We start from the raw sequence: 22,197 nt of genomic DNA on the forward strand, positions 1-22,197 counted from the left end.
AAAGGTAATTTAATATTACAATTAAAACACTGAAGAAATATTGTACGATTATTCCGTAAAAATAAGGTTTTAATAATTTTAGTAGTAGTAATAGCAGCCTATTACATACATTTTACGGAACAATAGTAATATTTCTGCTGCAATGCCCTCAAGTTAAACCAAACTTTTATTTTGACGGGTTGCCGTGAATACCTTTACATTTCTGTGTATTTGATATGAGGATAGTTTTACTCCAATGAATGAATTCAAATAAAGTATCAAAAGCAAGAAATCATATGGTTTTATTGAATAAAACTGTTAAAATACTGTATTATAATGTACATTTGGCCATTTCTTTAGGACAGAAATGCTATAGCTACAGTAATTTAATGAATATGTGGACATCAAAACGTGTAAACTCAAGAGTGAGGGTTTGAGCTTTTATTTTGAAACCCTACACTAAATATTATACACTAACCATAATTTAACCCTGGTATTTGTAGTAAAACTGTGGTTAAACAAATGTCAATCAATCTGCCAAAAACCATGGTTACTACACTTTTACTATAGTAAAACCATGGTTAATTTCCGTATTTCGTAAGGGAAAGTTAATGGATAATGTCCTGGCAGAAAATTATCAGTAGGCTACATTGTATTTTTTTTATTTTTTTTTTTTCAATTTAAACATATGCTATAGTTACACAAATATAAACGTAAAATGTACCTAAAATATGCCTTGATGAATGAAAACATAAAACCTAAAATTCTAAGAGGACTACGGCATTGTAAATCATTAAGGTTTCTGCTTTGAACAGCTCTTTACTGGCTACTGTGCAATTCTTCAAAGTAGCTAACACTGTTTACATTAGTGGCGAGGCCACATAAGGGCCAGGGTGGCAATGGCCCACTCAGATTGATGGCTGAAACGCCCAATCAAATGAGGAAAGAAGAAAAATCCTGCATACATTACAATAATTGCTCAAATATATGAACATAGGGCTGGGTGGTATGACGGTATATCGCAATCGCAAACTTGGGATGTGCATTATGTTTAATAAAGTTATTAAGTGCAATAAGCAATGAAAAAGAACTCAATGCTATGCTCGCGCTGACTGACACAGCCGAAGCGCGTGCGCTGAAAGCCCCTCTCTCGACAGCATGCGCATCCCTCTACATTGCGAGTAAATCACTTGCATATGTGACTAAATCTTCACTGGGCGACTAAATCAGGGTGTCCGCGGGGTCTTAAAAAAGTATTAAAAGTTGATAAATCAATTTAGATCAAATTAAGGCCCTTAATAAGTATTAAAAAGAGTTAAATGCCATTTTATTAAATTTTGTATCATCTTTTCGTTATGTATATTTGTCCGAATAGTGGGGTTTTGTGTAGTTTATTTATGGAATCCCGCAAGATTTGACGTCATCTGTTACGCGCTCACTGACGGACTGTGCCGCTGCGTGATAGCGCGGGGCTTGTTGATCCCGCTCTCGCTGAACTTCTGACCATTACCGCATGCTCCCATCCGCTCCCGCAAACATTCTAATATTGTATATAATTTTTGCACATCAGGGCGCCGCTATCAATATGTGAATGAGCGCTCGCAGTTTACTTTCACTTTCGATTTTGCGATCGCGCGCGCACTGTTTAAAGGGAGCACATCCTATGATAAAAGATATTTGTCAGTGAGCTCGGGATCTGTTGAGGAGCAAATCCTCCAACATCTTTATCAGTTATCTCTCCTTACTTTTGACCCGTGATCAGTCAAATCTGACTTATGCAGCTCGTGTTGGATGCAGGGTTGTTGTTGTTTTTTTCCACGAAATTGGGCTGCTTTTAAACTGTTGCCATGGGTTGATTTTCCCCAGTGGGTTAAAGGTTTGAAATATTGCATAAATTACATTTGGTTGAAATGCTTGTACTGAAACATTTATCAAATCAAGCACTCCGTAATCACAGGTAAACTGCAGACAGTTATAAGAGTTGATGTGACAAATACATATTTTAAATATACTGCGTGAACTCATTGCCCCGTTAGCTCGGAGAGCTTTATTTTCCCTCCTCAATAAGTTTTGTCAGCTGTTTTGTTTATTGGTCTAATTCTTGTTTTATAAAGCATTGTTCCAAAATTAATAGGCATTAGTAAGCAGTTTATAAATACAGCTATAAATGTTTTGTTCTTGAGCATATCTATAATGTTTAATCATTTTAAATATACTGCGTGAACTCATTGCCCCGTTAGCTCGGAGAGCTTTATTTTCCCTCCTCAATAAGTTTTGTCAGTTGTTTTGTTAAAAAAACAAATATTCGGTGACCATAAACTCATTTGTCAGAAAAATAAACTGTAGAGAGGGGCATTTTGCTAAATATATCAGGGTGTCCGCGGGGTCTTAAAGATGTGAATAGTAATATTGAAATGTAAAATGATTAACCCCAATTTTAATGGCCAGGATTATCATGTTTATCACAGTGAGTTTGTGTGTGAAATGTTCATGTTTTTAATGCCGTTACAGTGAAGGTGTGACTTCTAAAGGTGTATGTATGTTACAGCTCTGTGTTATGTCTGTGAAGAGCCCATCAGACCTGCTCAATGAAAACACCTACATCCCACCTTCACTGACCCTTGACCTCTGCTTATCACACGAAAGAAAGTTGGGCCTGACAGATACTCGTGGGTCAAATCCTTTCTCTCTAAAGAGTCAACTTAATTACGGCAGCACAACCTCCATTCAGCCCCTCAAAGGCATTATGGGAGGACTAGATGATGATGATGTATCCCTCCGGCACCAGGAAGATGAATGGAGCAGAAATCAGGAGAATGAACACAGTCTTCCAGGCTCCGAGAGCAACGCCAAGTTGATGAAGGAAGATCAGAATCAAATATGCAAGTTAGCAGAGCAGCAGCAGCAGCAAGACCAGAATCTCAACCTGGTTGAAAACAAGAATGAAACCACTGACAGAAACCCAAATCAGAACTCACAGCAGCGCCATGAAGAGAAGAACAAGACCCTGAAAGCTCTCTGCTCTGACCACAGTTGGGCAGCTGATGAACCTCTTCTGATTTACACTCTGATGGAGAAGAATCAAGAAAACCAAGAGGAGACAAGAGAAGAGGAAGTGGAAAATTTAAATCCCACTGGAGGTGAGAAGACCAATTCATCTGAGATTCAGAATATAGGAGGTGAAGGTGGCAGCAGAAATGCTTGTTTGCTGTTCAGTAAGCAAGGCATTCCCAGTGATGAGGACTCCAGCTGCATGTCGCTGTCACAGGGAAGCACTGCAAGCAGCACCCCAGATGGAGAGCCAGGTGAGTCATGCAACGTGGCAGATGATCACAGAAAAAAAATGGCAAGAGTGGTCTGTTAAAGTCTGTGTAAAGTCAATATTAAATGTGTGTTCTGAGTTTATCACACCACAGAAAAATGTGTTATTAACTAGAAATCGACCGATATATTGATTTACCGATATTTTCCCCGATATTTAAGCATTTTACCATAATCGGATATCGGTTTTGTAATATCCGATAAACGCCGCCATCTTGTGGGTGTTTTGAAAATTGCGCGCAGGATCGCCTTTGCAGTGCGTTTGAGGGGAGACGAGACAACAACAGCGTGCAGGTACTTGATTTGCTGTAGTTAGTAAACTTTATTTAACATAACAGCCATTTATGCACAAATTAGATGCATTACATAAATGCCTGATATGTAGTTTATGCAGCTTGGCTCTAAGAAATAGAGATGAACTCAGAGTCATGTAAAATAATCCGTCAAGTCCTGTCCCAATAAAGACGTAACTTTTCCTGAATTAAATAATATGCAGCCATGAATGAGCGCATGTTGGAAATAAAAGCGCTGAATTGAATTCTTTCTCTGTTGTCTATATGCTCATCGTTATTCTCGTGAAGTCGGAGTCACGTAGATAATCCGTCAAGTCCTCCCAATAAAGACGTAACTTTGCATGAGTTAAATAACACAGCCATGAATGATCGCATGTTGGAAATAAAAGCGCTGAATTTAATTCTCTCTCTGTTGTCTATGCTCATCATTAGTCTCGTGAAGCCGCTTTCATGTTGCTGTTCCACGAGCGATCGCAGTTTGAGTATAGTTCTGTGTAAATGCATAGACAAACTGCGCTGTTAGCAGGCATTTCATAATCTAGAAGGACAAAACCATTATTAGTAATTCTGATATAACATTCCAGTTGGGAAATGCAATAAAATATGATGTTTTGTTTGTTATATTCCAATATTCCAGAGAATATTATTCAGTGAATTAACATTATCCAGTGAATTATTCTTGACTCTGTAGCTATTAAACATCTTATAAACCTACTAAAACTGTAGTTTAAAATGAAGTTCATATGACTCCTGTCCTTTATTTATTTTCTCCATTTGAAAATATTAGACATTCTACATTTATTTTGCTTATTGTTAATATTAGTGTTGTTGCTGTTGATGCTTTTTATAAATAAAATGTTTTTTATTGTTGTAATATGAAGATTAAATTGAACATGAAAGACTGCTAATTTTCAACACTTAAAAAAAAAAAAATGACTGAAAAGAGGAAAAACCAAAGTGAAGTATGTTCTTACTTCACTCAGTCATTTATTTACTGTAAATAAATATTGGTTCTGCATATTGGTTATCGGGCACATAAACATGCAAATTATTGGTATCGGTATCAGTTATAAAAAATCAATATCGGTCGATCACTATTATTAACCACCCAGCCAAATTTGAATGTTAAAAAAAACCGCCAAGTGAATAAAATAAGCTATCAAAATCTTTAAAAAATAAGCAGTATTCTCTGCTCTCAGAAGCTGGGGGCGTGTCCACTGGCGGCACTGAAACCACGCCCACTCGCGGAAAAGCTGCCGTCTCTCTCTCAACTGTCTTTCTCTGCAGCTTATTTAAATGAGGAGACCGAGCTGTTTTGTAAATTGTTGCAACCAGCAGGGGCGCCGCTAGCAATTTTGGGCCCTATGAAAGAATATGAGTTTGGGCCCCCTACTGCACCAAACATACAATATATTGCCCAAAGTATTGGAACCCCCCCTTCTAATGAACAGGTTTGACTACTTTAGTAATTTCCACGAGTACAAATCTTAATGTTTAAGCATATAATGATATTCTAGGGAATTGTGTGCTTCTACTTTTATACCAATAGTTTGGACAGGACCCTTTTCTATTCTAACACGACAATGCCTCTGTGTATAAGGCAAGGTTAAAAAAAAAAAGATTTATTCAGTCAGTGTGGAAGAACTTGACTGGTCTGCAGAAAGCCAAGTCCTAATCCCAGCTGAACACCTCTGGTGTGACTTTAAATGCAGACCTTGAGCCAAAAACTCATCACCAAACACCAATGATTTGTACATACATATGGACAAAAGTATTGGGACACCCCCCTTCTTTAGAACAGAAAAAGGCACTTCCAAAACTGTGGCAACAAAGATGGAAACATAATTCATGTATTTAAAAATTGTATTTCCAGTTTTGGAAGTGTCTAAAATGATTGTACGCATATGTACAAGTCATTGGTGTTTGGTGTCAAGGTCTGCATTTAAAGTCACACCAGATGTTGTGTAACTGGATCTTGACCTGCTGACTTTTGTGCTGTTGTTCCTGTAAAATAAAAGGTAATGTCTTCTGATCCCTATTTGCGAGGCATATTACTGCCAGGTGACCTGAGCACTTGTGATTGGATCACTGAAATGTCAATACCAGGTGTAAACAGGCCTAAATAGAACACCTTTCATTGTTGGTTGTAGAGTCCTACTGGGATGGCAGTGCATTTGAAACAGACACGGACCTGCCCGCTGGTTGGATGCGAGTGCAGGACACATCAGGCACCTACTACTGGCACATTCCCACAGGTACCACACAGTGGGAGCCTCCTGGGCCCCTAGAGGAGAGACCAGCCAGCACATCGCCTGCGGTCACACCTGCTGACGAGCCACAGGTGCACACACCAATTATACATCATCATAAACATTTCAACTTATCGAAAATTGTGTGCTGTTTATAATATTCCATCAATATAACATTATAGCTCTCAAGTTGCCCAACATTAGTGTCATTGTAACCTTGTGAGTGCTGATGTCTTTAAACATGAACCCATTTGTATTTAGATTACATGGAGCGGTGTTTCTCATCCAAACACATTCAGTGAGGAAGAGCACTGGCAGGTAGGTTCGTAATGGAGTCACAGACAGTCTCATTCTGTTTTTGTAAGTCCATATAATGCTTATTTATTGTTTAGAAGGAGGATGTGGCTTCTGATGAAAGTCTGAAGGAGTTTGAGGGAGCGACTCTACGTTATGCCTCCATCAATCTCAGGTACAAGATCAGTTAAACAACAGACTCGTGAAGCTGAGTGTGTCACAGTATTATGCCACATGTACATTTACATATTATCGCATTTATGAATTGGGCAGATGCTTTTTATCTAAAGCCACTTACGTTGCGTTCAACACAAATTCTTAGTAATCGAGGCCATGATCTCGGCCTTGTTCGTGCCAGGCTCTGCTGTTTGAGCAAAAGGAGCATTGATCCTTCTCTCTGTGTCATCTTCCTGTTGTGTGCAGTTTTTGTCAGTCTGAGGAGGAAGAGGAACAGACTTATTTCAGCAGCAGTGAGGGGGCAAAGGTAAGCACACAGGTGACTGACCACAAATCCTTTACAAATAAAAGGCGTTTCATCTTATTTTCTTTTTTTTATTTACCTTATTTTTCTTATTCATATTTGATAGAGACAATCCAAAAGATAAGATTATTTATAACAAGCAAGTCTATAACAGTATCTTTCGCAGTTTAATGCGCGTTTAATAACTCACTTTAAAATAAAGCATGTCCCACAGAAGATCGCATTTTATGGAAGTCATGTGACATGATTTGACTGATTTTGATGTTAAGTTTAGGCTTTTAAGGAGAGGCGAAAAGCGCACCACTTAGTATGCCTTTGTGTGTGTTGCTGTGTAGGGGAAGGAAATGCTTCTGGTGCTGGAGAATGAGACTCTGAACCTGATCGAGCCTCACGGTCGAACGCTGCTGCACTCTCAGCCGATCATCAGCATTCGCGTGTGGGGAGTCGGACGTGACGATGGCAGGTAAGTCTGTGAGCAGATCCGTGAGTTGCCAGCATAAGTGATCTTTAACCTTTCTTTTGCCTCATTTTTGTTTTGGAATGAGAGATTTATAACATGTATATGATCATAGACTGACAGATGCACAATATTACAGGAAATTAAGTGGCTTTTACGTTGAATTTAATCAATTTTGTAGCAACAGTGATGCTCTGTCTGAAGCTGCTTGTTTTTAAATAATTTAGATTATGCTGAATTATTATGTTGTGTTTTTGTTCTGTCTGTCCTGCTGCATCCTGGACCCCAGGGAGAGGTAGTGTGTCGCTGTGTATTTGTTTATTTGTTAGATTTGTGTACTTATTACAATACCAAGCATAATGCACCCAAAAATGAAATTTCATAATTTTCACACCCTCATGTTGATTAGACTTTCTTCTGTCTAACACAAAAGGACAATTTTGGAGGAATGTTTATGTCGCTCTTTTACATTCAACGACTGTTCATACATAGATACCACAGCTGTTAAGCTTCTACAAACAATGTAAATGTATCTCTTCTCTTTCTTCTGAATGCATGTGATGGCTTTATGTGAGGAACAGAAATTATTCATTGAAAATCTTCGCCTCTAGTGCAGCACTCAATATTATTTTCTGTTTTGCATGCCTAAACTGAATGAGATTTGAGAGCTTCAGAAAACTTAAGAATCTTTTGGACTAATTTGGTACTTAGAAATTTATTTTTTATTTTTTTTAGGAGCTTGAAAATTGTTGTGACTATGAACTACTGTTGTCTGGAAAAGATCTGTGTAAAGATTCAAAATGTCACTAGGTTACATTGTGCATTTATTAGCATATTCATGAGATCATTGCATTGTATTTGCATTCTGCGTATTGTCAGCCCTTTACATCTGTCTGCTTCTTTTCTACTCTGTGCATATCATACTGTTAGTATGAAATAGTGACTGAATCATGGCCCATTAAGACTACATGTTAACCAGCAGTCACTTCCAGGTCATTTACAAGTTGCTGCTCTGTACTGCTAAAATACTGATTTGTCCAGTGTTGTGTGAAAAAAAAATACCATACACATGTTAAAGATAGTGGCGGTGCTGTGAAATATTTACATGGCTAGATTTACATGTAAAATTATCTCTAAGTTGACAGCAATGCAGAGCGCATCAGACTGTGTAATTAATTAAATTATTTTCTTTTGCCATTTGGTAATCACACTAAGCCATATTATAATTTCAATTGAATGTATATTAATTGTCCAACCCTAGTTGACATAAACTTAAACATAATTATTTAAATATATCAACTTAAAAAATTAATATTTACAGTGAAAAAATATAATTAATGCCAAATTCACTTAGAGTTACTTGTCATTTTTGGAATAATTCCCTATAATTCCACAAACAAGAATTAGTGCAAACACAAGATGTTCCCTTTCATAGGTTTACTTCGGCACTGCATCAGCAGCTGACGCTAACACCCTCTGGTGTGATGATAGTCTGAAGCCTGTATAGAATCATGCCTGTTAGTACCTGCAGATAGTACTAGCACCACCCACTGAGGCATTGCTTCACTGACACCTCATAAAGACGAGCCAGTGCTATCTTAGACTGATTTCTCTTCAGGAAGACAATTCATCTGACAATGGATGCAGCATTATATTTCTGAATAGGGATTTTGGGAGTTTTCTTGTATTCAGTGGTTCGCACTGAGAGGTCTTCGTTCAGTAGAGTGGATATGATAGCATTTGCGTCCAAGTTCCAAATCTGGCAAAGCATTCTCTTTTGGATGTGATGATGTGTCCATCCAGCTAAAGACTCAGTTCAAGTTGAATGAGTGTGTTCTTATGAGCGTAGTGCTCCGCAGGCCACTACCATTCTTCCAGGATCTTCATCAGGAGATCTCAAAGTTCTGGAAGCAGTCGTTCTGTGGCCTCTGATTTTATGGCCGTTTGATGCCAGAGTTAGTGAGAGATAAGCCGTCCCACTCATGGAAATCAAAGCCAACTGTACTGTCCTGTAAGACTGTCTGCTTTGATTGGCAAGTTTTAAATGGCTGCTAGTCAAGCAGGTGCTGTGCTGCACACCACGTCGGTTCTGCAGGCGTACCAGGCGGCATTACTCCATAAGGACTTAAGAAGATGAACGAGGGTGATGGTTTGACCCCTAAGGTGGTAAAAGAGCTGAGAGAGGAGAAGTGAATAAGCTGCTAAGCACATGGCTCATGCTATTGGTCATTGAGGGGTGGGTCTGGTAAAACCTTCCTGCTAGATGATCTGATTTCACGGTTTGGGCTGTTTAACAACTTCACTTGTATTGTTAACAAGTCAGGACAGTGACACAACAGTTAGCAGTGCTTTGGCAGCTTGTTCTATGTTGTGCTCGAGGCCAGCTGTGTTCTCGTTCTTTCTCTCTGTGTTGTCCCCTAGGGGAGAAGAAGAGTAATGCAGTAGCTACAGTGCACCCACTTGGGCCCCAAGGAATCTCTCTGCAGCTCGCAGGCATCCTTGCAGACATATTGACCTGAGGTTGGCAGCTTATGCAGAGTCTACACTACACTCTTTTAGGCCGGATCTCACTCACTGACAAGTTTTCTGGAGATAGCCAACAAAAGCCCAAAATCTGAGGCAGATCTGTTCTCATGAGTGACGATCACATAGTGTGAATTATCAAAGACGCGATCTGAGAGAAGTGCTGATACATCGCCAGCCCTCTACGAACACCTTGGCAATTGAATCGCCATTGGCTAGTAAATTTTTTTGTTTACTCGCCAGACTGATAAATATATACATACACATATACATATATATATATATACACACATATACACACACACATACATACACACACACATATACACACACACACACACATACAGTGGGTACGGAAAGTATTCAGACCCCCTTAAATTTTTCACTCTTTGTTATATTGCAGCCATTTGCTAAAATCATTTAAGTTAATTTTTTTTCCTCAATGAGTGCCAGTCGTTTGCGCATTAGCTCCGCCCACTACTGGAGAAACCGGCATATCTTATGCTTATTCTTAAAAGCTGAATAATTCTAAATGAACTGTTATTTTTACAGAAAAATACAACAAAGAATATCATTTACATGTAGCGCGTCAGCTCCATACAATGTGACTCTCTCGCTCTCTCTCTCTCTCTCTCTCTTTCTTTGCGTGTGTGTGAGAAACAGTGCTCCCAGCACACAACAGCAAGTCGTGCGCCTTCACACTAGAGTTTACGGTACGTCAAATACAGGTACACTGCGCATCCATCGAGATTAATTGAAAAATAGCACAGATCGCTTGACGGAGAGCGAAACTCTGAAACGCTCAGTCAGAGTGTTCGGCGAGTGTAAATATATCTAGGCTAAACTTATACTTAGCTTCCAACTCACACACTGGCGAGTAAAATCTGAGAATTTATTAGCAATTGGCTAATATTAGTCATCATTTAGTCGCCAGAGTGAAGATTGTCGCATATGCGAGTGATTTACTCGCAATGTAGAGGGTTGCATCGCCAATGCCCGAGAAATATCTGAACTTGTCTGTGACTCTTGCTGTGTGAAATTTTTTTTTGACAGTTAATGACATCAGTGGCAACCTACAGCCAAAGAGAGAGCATGATGCTAGGCAAAGCGAAATGTGTAACGTGTGAATCCCCTCCACCAACCCAGTTGCCAATCTCTTGTGTATTGTGCCAACCACAGAAAACAGTCATGTAGTGCAAAAGGAACAGCAATCAGAAGCCATATGCTGAGTATACACTACACAATTAAGTCTGTTCCTGACTTAACGGTGTAGTTTATACTCAGCATAAGGCTTCTTGACCAGGTCCTGCTAAGGGCCATTCCAGATGCATTTGTTGGAAATGCATCCCTTTGGAGGCAGCTTCATTAATCGCAAAGCGCTTTGCTTCACTCATAGACTATTGTTTTGCAGCCTTTCCCTTTCTCCCTTTGAGTTGCAAGAGAAAGAAAGGTTCCATTTGTCCTGTTAGAGCTTTGAGGATTTATATCAAGTCAATGGCAGAAATCTGATCAGCTGTTTGCCCTCTTCAGTGGATGTAGCAAAGGTTTTGTAGCTACAAAACAGAGGATTTTGCTTTGGTGGAGGAATGTTATATCAAACTTCAGATGCTTGGTTTAAGCTTTTGTGCACACTCTACAAAGTGCTACTTCTTCACAAGCTTTGACCTGAGGAGTATCGGTGGAAGATATCTGTGTGATGGCATAGCGTCAGCTACTGATGCAGTGTCAAAGTATACCTTTGAAAGGGAAAGTCTCGGTTACATATGTAACCTTGATTCCCTAAATCTGGAACAAAACGCTGTGTAGCTGGCCATACTCCATGTCTGCTTGGTTTCCTTCATAGGAAATCAGTCAATGATGTAGAGTCCACGTCCTTAAGAGGCATCAGAGAACGCCTCAGTGAGCGGAGTTAGCACTATCTGCCAATAAAATGGTGTGAGCTTATGAGCTTCAGACGATCGTCACACCAGAGGGTGTTCCCATAGTGTCAGCTATAATGTAGCATCTCATTCCCTACTCAGGGAACTAAGGTTTCACACACATCCAAGACGTTTATTGCTGTGCATGCACAAGTTTATGGGTGTGTGGATGAATTGAAGTGATATGACAACATGCATATGTTTATTTCTTATTACAGGGACTTTGCATATGTGGCACGAGACAAGTTGACTCACATGCTCAAGTGTCATGTATTTCGGTCTGACACCCCGGCAAAGAACATCGCCACTAGCCTCCATGACATCTGCTCTAAGGTGAGGACATCTTAGCTGCTGGCTAAAAATTCTCATATTCTTGATTAAATATCGAAGACCTTGTGCACTCTGCTGTGGCATCCAAAATATCCTGGATTTATTGAAACGGCAACGTTTCGGGTGTTTAAAGGGGATAGTTCACTCAAAAAATGAAAATTCTGTCATTTACTCACCCTCCACTTAGAATAGAAGTAGAGTAGGGTCATTCTGTGTCAACTCAACCAGAGGTCTCCGGCTCAAATTTTTGATTTTGCTAATATTTTTTCTGAAGTGAGATAAACACATATGGTGATGAAAGACAAAATATTAAATGTCATGGATGAATATTTACTGAGTAATCCACTATTTCGTTGAGGAGGGTCGAAATGGCAATTTTCTCCGTAGATTCAAAGACAAATTACAGGGGGTTAAAAATTACTTCAGAAAGATGGCAGCATCCTTATGTTATTTTTACACAGATTGGTAGGTCTATTAGTAAAATCTGTTGACTTTAGCTATCTTTGTTGCATTATGTGCCCATGGTGACCATTCAAAAATGGGGAAAGAGCACTTTTCAAGTTTTTTCTTCAAAGGCCTGTAACTCAAAAAGTATTTATTTATTAATTTACTTCATTTATTTAATGGAATATTGCAGTGTTTATTATAAATGATCTATCCGTGTGCATCACGGCAATTTCAATTTCGGTTTCATGCCGACTTTAAAAGTAAAAATACTGTACTGTTGCACTTTCTCACGTATTTCAGCTTTATAATTAAGTCCTGCATTATGAATAAAATCTACTTTTCTGGGTATTGTTGGCATGTTGGTTACACAAACTTTCTAGCATACAAGAGCAACCAGGCAAATTCAACTGTTAATGCTTTCAGTATATAGATTTCACTAGTATTGGCATAGTCTGTTTATTGCCCTTCTTTAAATGCATTTTTATCATATCAGGAAAATCCAATATCTGCCACTAATTAGTATATTGTTATTAGTACATATGGATATACTGAATAAAACCATGTTTTAAGTATTTTAAAAGCCCTCTTTTGTATGGACATACATCATTTTATTTGTGAAGCTCTTTCTTAAGTCTTAAATATGATTTTTTTTAAATCTGCAGATACCCTGGATAGGGGTATTACTGTTATTATAGTTATTTTTGCTGGAAATTCAAATGATTTATGTATTACATAGCCATATGTAATGTCTATTTGTGGATAATCCCGTGAATTTAATCCTTTACAAATAAAAGGCGTTTCATCTTATTTTCTTAATTTTTTTATTTACCTTATTTTTCTTATTTACTTCATATTTGATGGAGACAATCCATTTTATTGTGACCATTCAAAAATGGGGAAAGAGCACTTTTCAAGTTTTTTCTTCAAAGGCCTGTAATTCAAAGTATTAAATATATCTTAATGTCCTTTTAGATATTCTGTCTTAAACTTCCCTTTTGGCATCTTCATTTTTAAGGCCCTATATGGTTGAAATATTGGAATTTCAGTGTGTCCAGGAGCAAATAGTTAAATTTCACATATTTTCAGTGGTCAAAAACCAAATATGAGCCACTTCAAAAATATGCTACTATTTTTCTTTTAAAGAGGAATGTCTAAAGAACAAATAATGTTGAAACTAGAAATGTATCTTGTTTCCTTCTGTCAAAACAACTGCATTGAACATGCCTGAGTGCCATAAGTATTCTTTTTCCGAAGTTTGCGTACCTATAACTCTAAGTATTAAAGAAATTGCAATATGATTTTAGATTCATTCATTTTTAATTAATAAACTTTACTTTTGGAATCTTCATTTTCAAGGCCCTACATATTAATAATTTTTGAGTTGCAGGCCTGCAAACTTTGGAAAAAAAAAAGTTGAAGTGTGCTCTTTCCCCATTTTTGAATGGTACCATTGGCACATAATGCAAGATTGCTAAAGTCAACAGATTTTACTAATAGACCTACCAATCAATGTGTAAAACTAACATAAGGATGCTGCCATCTTTCTGAAGTAATTTTTACCCCCCTGTAATTTGGTTCTGAATCTCCGGTGAAAATTTCCATTTCGAAACCCCTCTATAAAATAGCGGATTATTCAGTAAATTAATTCATTACATTTAATATTTTGGCTTTCATCATGTTATGTCCCAGATGTAAGGGTCTAGGGTAAGGGAGTAACAGAGAAAAGTAAACATAAAATTGGTTTGGGTGAGTGTGTGTCAGTCCCCTGCCCCACACGACAGACACGTTAAATTCCAAATTCAAGTAATTTATTAACAAAAGTACAATTGACAAAATGAAAATAGGAAGTAAAAATAGACTTCAGGAGGGGGAAAGGCCAAAACAACAAACAAAAGGACCCTCTAACTAGTTAGGGAGTACAACTGTCTACACTGACAAAATAAAAGAAAATTAACAGAAATGTACACTAACTCCCTAACTAAGCAAAAACAGGAGAAAAAAGATTCACAGAAATAAAATGGCACCCACCTTCCTACAGCTTCCAACACAAAGGGTCACGTAGCACAGCAACAACGCTAATGGCCTGTTCAGAAGGCTACTACAATAAGCCGTAACTTGAATAGGTTTACACAAGACCAATCTCTGATACAACAAACAAAGCAACACAGAGCAGGCAAGAGGAACAACACTCTGGAAGACGAGCTTCAATGTGGCAGGCATGTTGAACAACATTTGAGTTTGCAGCCTCTGCACAGTAACAAGCTGCAGGTGCAAGCGATCACCTCCCTCTCCTCCTCACCTGGTTGAGCAGCAGGTAACACACTGGACAACACAGAAAGAGAGAGAGAGCAAAAAGCACACCACAGCACACAGAATCCAACAATATTATATAAATAGCCACAGAACGTAACACATTATACATGTTTATCTTTCTTCAGAAAAAAATATTAGTCAAATCCAAAATTTGAGCTGGGGACCTCTGATTGAGTTGACATGGAATGACCCAATAGAGAGTGCAAGTGTTAGAGGGTCAAGTTTTTTTAAAAATTTTTTATTTATTATTTTGCAGCTGCATTCTGTATTAATTGTAAAGGTTTGATAGAAGTGGCTGCTCTCTGCCAAGAGAGCATTGCATTAGTCCAGCCTGGACAGAACAAGAGCGTGAACAAAGAGTTGTGAAGCATGTTCTGAAAGAAAGGGCCTGATCTTCCTAATGTTGTATAAAGCAAATCTGCAGGACCGGGCAGTTTTAGCAATGTGGTCTGAGAAATTCAGCTTATCATCAATCACAACTCCAAGGTTCCTGGCTGTCTTTGAAGGGGTTATGGTTGATGTGCCTAACTGGATGGTGAAACTGTGATGAAGTGTTGGGTTGGCTGGAACCACAAGCAGTTCTGTTTTGGTAAGGTTGAGTTGAGTTGAAGATGATGGTTCTTCATTCAGCAAGAAAAAGTAGTGTTTATAAGTGCGCTTTTAGAGTGATAAAACTAGCGGTTTCCCCAGTAATGGCTGTAATCAAAAAAAAAATGATATCGCGATACATATTGATATTGAATTATTGTCCAGCCCTATGCCTTTTCATTTATAATTTGTCTTAAATGTCATTTTGTAAAAAAAAATTGTGAGAAAACCGTATCGTGAAATCAGTATCGCGAATCATTGCATCGGGAGTTGAGTGAGTTAATTAGTTATCAAGTAGTTAAATGTGAAAATAAATTTAACTGATAAACAGTTACTTAGTCGTTTTTTTATTATTATTATTATTGTATATTATTACTAGTCTGTTATGAGCACCAGTAGTATTAGTGCAAGTTTAACACTTACTTTGATTTCATTGTCAATAATCTTTGTTTAGGCATATGGCCAATTCATCTCTTTTGCATCTATGCAGTATACTGCAGCCAAACCCGAGAAAAGAGTCCAAAGTAGTGTTGCACAATATACCGCTATATACCGCTATTGCGGGGTATCGCAATATACTAAAAATGTATTGCGATACCCCGCTTTTAAAAATGGTACGTTTCCTCATTTTACTAATACTTTAAGAATGACAGCGTTTTAATAAGAGCCATATTATTACGTGCGACAGCAGGACAGTGTGTTCAGCTCTGCTTCAGCTCCCTGCATGCACTCTGGCCGTGTCAAACTTTATATATTTGCTGCACTGCTTAAAGTTATCGACAATTTAGGAGTGTGTTACGTGCTTGATGTTAAAAAGGGATGATACTGTAACATTTAAGTGAGACAATTGTTACTGGGTGTGGAACAGATCAAAGATGACACTGAAAAGGAGTAAGTTTCAAAAGACTTTAATTAACGCACTGTGTGAAAGAGTACATATCAATATCAAATGCAAAGAAATATGAAATTAAGCAAAAGAAAAAAAAAAATAGGAGCGTCACCCAAATCAAAGAAATTAACAAAACAATAGTTTTTATAACTACCTTCCAAACTGACTAACAAAAGAAAAATATGAAAATAAAACCGAAACCTTCTGCGTATGCAACACCATAAACTAAACTACCCTAAACTAAAAACAAAAAAACAAGGGTGGCGAAACACTCCAAACCTAGTCTAACAAAGAGAAAACTAATCTAATCCAAAATCCAAAGCAAACCGCAACATAATGAACAAGTAACTAGATAATCAGATTATCACAAGAGACATTCTCGTTTAAGCAGCTCAAAGCACCGGTATGCAATCTTAACTTTGAACTTGACACTTAGAAACTTAAGCATAAGAAACTTGCATGAATGAGAAAAAAAAAAAAAAAGTTAAATGATGTTAAAAAGAGTTAAGTGCAATAAACCTCGAAAAGAACTCGCGCGTTATCAGACACCTGAAACACGTCCACGGAAGTCCTCTCTCTCACAGACAGCATGCGGTTGTGAATTCAGATCTCTTTCAGCACTTACTGTGCTTCAGCTGTCAAATACACACACAATTATGTTAAAATGCCCGTTTTGGTTTATGACTGAAATGAACGTAAACATCTGAAAATGCATGTGTATTAATAAATTGGTCCGTGCAGCTCTTAAAGTGACAGCAGACTAATATTCCTGCTGCTGTCTGTCAGAAAATCACTCACTAATCTTGACTAACTTCACTAGCTGGCTAAATCAGAATCGTGTTCGACTCAAGTGCACTGTTGAGTGGTTTGTCATTGAATGATGTTCTCCTTTGCAGTCCAGACCTTAATAATAGCTTGGGGTTCTCATGTGCATCAGATCCGAGCCAGCTGCAGTGATGACAGACATCCAGCAGATGTTTCAGTCACAAAGGCCTTCCCTTACAAGGAAACTATCTCTGATTCTTGTGGTTCAGTAACCACCAACTTGACAATGAAGTGTGGAATAAGAGTTCATTTGTTTGGCAACTGCCACTCACCTGCTGTGATCATTTATAGTCAGAAAATGATGGCTGTAGAAGGAGAAAGCGAGTATGGGACTGAGGAGAGGAGGTTTGTAGAGAGACACTTATGTTGATGATGGTCTCAAATCGTTCCCCTCAGGAAAAAAGCATCAGTGCTAAAAGCAACTCAAGACATGCTGACTCAATCTAACCTATATATCAGTGGTCTGATTTCAGAAGTAAATGGGCGTAAGCTACGTGATAGGAGGAAGTGAAATGGCAGAATTTAAGGCTGAAGATTCTACAATAGTAAATTCAAAACCACTGGCTGGTCTTCAGGTACTGGTCTGCCATGCTCCTCATGCAGAAGGTCGGTGCACATACTGTACCTCCAGGGCAGTTTGACGACAGCGATCGCATCAAGTCCAGCATTTGGCCCACAAAATGTATTACTGAGCATCCCTCATTTTTATGCTAAATAGGTGATCAAATCAATACTAAATGTTTTTCTAGTAATTCTTTTTTTTTTACTCTCTGTATACACAAGTATCAGTAGTTCTATTTGTAGTTAAGACCTTTGTGTCTTACACTTTTAGATCAGTTTGGATCAACCAGGTAGCCAGATAGAGACCGCAGTGCGAGCATCTTACACACAACTGCCGATGCAATTATGTCTGTGTTTTTTGTTATATATTTTGTTTTGTCTGTGTATTTCCTCAGATAATGGCCCAAAGGAAGTCATCCAGCAGACAGAACACTGACCCCTCAAGACTTGGGGACCTCCCTTTCCAGGGTAACGTATGACATGTGCTGAATTTAGCTTTTGTTTGTGGACGGTCTGCAGTGCAGATCTGAGCGCTATACAGTATGTAACTGTTGAAAGTGTTGGGTTTGACTACACGTGTGCATCAGATATTTCTCCCTCCTTCTCAAGTGAGTACTGTAATGGATAATAATGAAATGATACCATTATGACTGAATCAGATCTTTCTTCCTTCAGAGTTCCCAGCTCCCAAGAACGAGCTGGTCCAGCGCTTCCAGGTGCGGTACTTGGGTCGTGTGCCGGTGACAAAGCCAGCTGGTAGGAAGTCCTCAGTTCATTAACTGCTATTATACTCTTATTGATTACACGGCTCTGTGGAATACTTGATTCTGATTGGTCAGTCGCAACATTCTGAGGTCTGTTATCCCTCGATAACGACCGGTAAAAGCTGATAACACAGGCTCATCCGGGTAACTGCAGTCAGCGCTGTACTCCTGCAGTTATTTAATTATGTCATCCTGGTATTGCGGACTCGCTCTCTCGTTTCATGCAAATACAGCTGCTGCCATTTTGCGACAATTGTGTTGTACACTGTAATGGATTATAAGACAACAACTGGTAAGATTTTAAAAATGTTCATCTTAAATCAATATCTTTTATCGCCATAATTATTTATGTGGTGAAATGTTGTGTAAGAAGAGGTTTGACTGCACCGCATCCCTTAAATGTCCGTCTAGTTTGAACTTGCTGCTTGCTTGCAACTGCTGTCTTCACAGAATCTTTGTGTTCGAATATTTCAACTCAAATCAATATTTCGTGTCTAATTATTTACTTGTGTGGTAAGCAGCCGTGTAATAAGCGGGATAATGTACATCCAGCTGGTTGTCATCGCTGAATTATTCTGTGATAACATGTACATTATCCCTTACATACAAACTGCACGCTTTACCTGCATTTCCCCCATTTTTGTGTAGCTATGTCATAACCTGTAAGCACTCAAAATAGCATCTATTTATTTTCATGTTTACATCAAAGCTAGCTGCATGAAATTGAAGTTGTGTCTGCATCTGTCTCTTGAAGGCTTGGATGTGATTAATGTAGCATTGGAGACTGCTCTTAACAGCAAAGACAATTGGACACCTGTGACTGTGAACGTGGCGTCCGCTACACTCTCTATTCTGACTTCTGAGGTCAGGTTTCTGTTTGTTGACCTTCTGCAGTACTTGAGTATTATATAATACGTAATGCTGTATCATAAAAATCTGATTAGATAACCACACTGATATATCTCGTCTCATTGTCACAGACGGAGGAAGTTCTTTCTGAATGTCGTGTGCGTTTCCTGTCATTTATGGGAGTCGGGAAGGACGTGCACACGTTTGCGTTCATAATGGCAGAGCGACCTGGAGACTTCATCTGTCACATGTTCTGGTGTGATCCAAACGCTGCAAGTCTAAGTGAGGCCGTACAGGCCGCGTGTATGGTGAGTAACGACGTGTCTAGAACGTGGTTGATTTCATTCATTCTTCACTGCACATGTGGAAGAGATTGGGGAGTTCATGGTTAGTGTTGCTCACTTATATATATTTATTATTGGTGTTTTTTGCCTTTAGTATATAGTACAGTGGAGAGGAACAAACAACCAACTGTGTAGCATTACTTTAACCTTTTTTTTTTTTAAAGGGAGAGAGCTGCAGCAGAGGGGTCAGAAATGAATGACTTAAACTTCAGTGTTTATGCTCTTCAGGAAGTCTCTCTCCCAAATGTAAAACATTTCTGTTTGTCTGACTCAACCAGTAGTGAATGTTTGGGTAGGTTTTGGGGACTTTTCTACTGACTGGGGTGTTTGGGGAGACTTCTTTGAAGTTTGTTTGGTGCGGACGTTACAGTTCAGTTTTAACAGTGTAAATTAGGACAGAGTATAATCTGACAACCCTAGTTCATGCTGAAATATGCTATTCTTCTCAAATGTGTTGAGTTTCAGTCATATATTCCATCATTCACAGCTGAGGTATCAGAAGTGCCTGGACGCTCGACCCCCCAGCGGTGGCAGCTCTTGTCTGCCCGGCCCGCCTGCTGACTCTGTCGCCCGCAGGGTCGGATCCAGTGTGAAGAAGGGTGTTCAGAGTCTGCTGGGTAGCTTCAAGAGGTCTGGATCCCAGACACCCTAAAAAGGAAAACACTTCCTACGCAGCGCTCACTGCAAATATGTGTTTGTCCTGTGTGTGTTTGTGTGTGTGTTTATGGGCCTAAAATTAGAGGGTCCTTCACAACACTTCAACTGTCCTCCTGCGGTTAGCGTGCAATAAGAACCAGAGGACACACAAGTTACATTGCCAGATATTCCATCGTTACACATTACATCTTCATTTGCTTTTTCTGTGTGTGTTTACATTCGCAGATGTACTGTAGAGGTGATTTAGCACTACTGGGTTTGAATGTGATTTACCTAGATTGGGTTTTCAGTGTAGTCGATGTTATGTGGACTACACTCTCTAATGACACTAAACATTACGCATGCGATCAAAAAACACTAAAATAGCTTATATACTATGCAGTGTGCTTTTTTATTTGTTCTTCCTCCTCTGGCTTTGTATTGTGACACACTGTGCTAGCTTCGACTGCTTTTCTTTTCTTCTGAAGAACTGATCACTCTTCCCCAAACTCAGCAGAGGCCGAACCGTGACTGAAATCAGTAGCAAACCCAGAGTTAGTAACATCTGTGTGCTGTTTATCCTAAAAACACACGTTCCAAACCTGCTTGCATTCCAGAAGTCTGTTTTTGGCTCCACTGACTTTGACTTTATGAATAAAGGTGCAGTTCCACATATATTCGACTTAAAGCCTTTTAATTTCTTCCATTATATTTGATATTGATTTTTGTTAAAAATGAACTGATATTACACATTACTGTATGTTTACCCACTCTGTCAGTTTGTGAATTTTATTTGACTATTTTATTCATTTGTAAAATAGCATTAACATATCCTAGTCTTCCAAAGCGGATTTGCTCATTAAGAAAGCCCGCTTTTTTTTTAATCTTTATTTCTTTTACATTTTTGTGCGTGTGTTTTTATATGTTGGATGTCTTTATCTGGATGAAAAAAAATTATTTTTGATCATGATCAAACACAAACTTAACATCAGCAGTGTGTTTAACAAAGCATGTGGCATACGCTGGTTCTCTCGGGTGCTCTGCGTTTGTTCCTGTGCAGTTTGTATACTGGTGTCACTGAAAAGGTTTTTATTTTTTTTTTGTCCCTCTTTTAAATTATATATTGAAGTCTACTGATTATCTGCAAATATTTACACGTTCTGTATTTGGGGGGAAAAATTCCTTGGAAATGTATCTAAAATGCTTTGCAACAATGGATGTCTTGCTGTATGTAGATTTTTTTTTCTTTCAAATACACATTGTAACATATTACCATGTCTTTTAGCTTTTAAGAATGTGTCGAAATCATAAATATCATGTTCTTTGATTATTCCCGTTAATTTACATTGATGTAATTTACTGAATGTAATACACTAATAGGGCCAGACAGCTCCATTTTTCATTAGTTTTTCTGTCCCATTTTCATGTCTAATTACACCTGTCGTTAAAGGGAATTTTTTAATGCACTTGTTTTTTATTTTATGAAGCTGTCTCGTGTACCTGAATGCTTCATCTTGGCCCTGTTTACTCTAATACATTGTGTGTGGGTCTAGATAATGTAATGTGATGCTTAAAATGCAGTTGTGTTGGTAACACTCTAGAAAATCTTTATAGAAGAATAAGCATTCATGTTCATGTAAATATTCTGCATTACATCAAGAAATGATAGCAAAGAAAATGTCGTTTTTTCAATTAAATACCATGAGGGTACTTTATGTTTGTGTGCCAAAAAGCACAGCTATAAAATCACTAGCTTGAAATGTTACTTCGCTGATTGGTAAAATGGTAGAAATGCTTCAAGTATATTTGCTTCTCAAAATAAGGCAAAATTTCAGCTTTGATATTCTGAAAATGTAAAGTTAACTCCTATAAACGTTATCCCTTATGTAGGATGTTTTTGCCATCACGTTTTATTAAGGAGAGTTGAGAAGTTATTATTAAAATGTAAATTGGATGTTATATAGATGCATATAATGTGACTTGATGGAATAAAATGTTGAAAACGCATTTAAAGCTTTTCTTCATGACTTAGAAAAAGTAGCTTTAAGAACGGTCAGTATTTTGTGTTGGTCTGAGTATATATATATATATATATATATACATATGTATAACGGGTGTTTTCGTACCGAGCGGTT

The 22,197-nt window shown here is 38.3% G+C and overlaps 1 protein-coding gene across 1 annotated transcript in view; it reads left to right on the forward strand.

Annotated features, from left to right (window-relative positions):
• The window catches only part of LOC107673752 (amyloid beta A4 precursor protein-binding family B member 1-like), a 30,179-nt gene extending 8,110 nt beyond the window's left edge, over nt 1–22,069 (forward strand). Inside the window, exons 2-14 of the mRNA XM_016467523.1 lie at nt 2,528–3,284; nt 5,744–5,934; nt 6,104–6,160; nt 6,235–6,311; nt 6,560–6,620; nt 6,953–7,080; nt 7,364–7,369; nt 11,735–11,849; nt 17,865–17,937; nt 18,145–18,225; nt 18,988–19,097; nt 19,214–19,390; nt 19,914–22,069. Coding sequence (XP_016323009.1) covers nt 2,528–3,284; nt 5,744–5,934; nt 6,104–6,160; nt 6,235–6,311; nt 6,560–6,620; nt 6,953–7,080; nt 7,364–7,369; nt 11,735–11,849; nt 17,865–17,937; nt 18,145–18,225; nt 18,988–19,097; nt 19,214–19,390; nt 19,914–20,078 — 1,998 coding nt within the window. The 3' untranslated portion in view covers nt 20,079–22,069. The remainder of the gene's footprint in view (nt 1–2,527; nt 3,285–5,743; nt 5,935–6,103; nt 6,161–6,234; nt 6,312–6,559; nt 6,621–6,952; nt 7,081–7,363; nt 7,370–11,734; nt 11,850–17,864; nt 17,938–18,144; nt 18,226–18,987; nt 19,098–19,213; nt 19,391–19,913) is intronic.
• The last annotated feature ends 128 nt before the right edge of the window (nt 22,070–22,197 follow it).

Source organism: Sinocyclocheilus anshuiensis, unplaced genomic scaffold (assembly GCF_001515605.1).
Source record: "Sinocyclocheilus anshuiensis isolate Anshui unplaced genomic scaffold, SAMN03320099.WGS_v1.1 scaffold837, whole genome shotgun sequence".
In the NCBI taxonomy this organism is placed as follows: Eukaryota; Metazoa; Chordata; class Actinopteri; order Cypriniformes; family Cyprinidae; genus Sinocyclocheilus; species Sinocyclocheilus anshuiensis.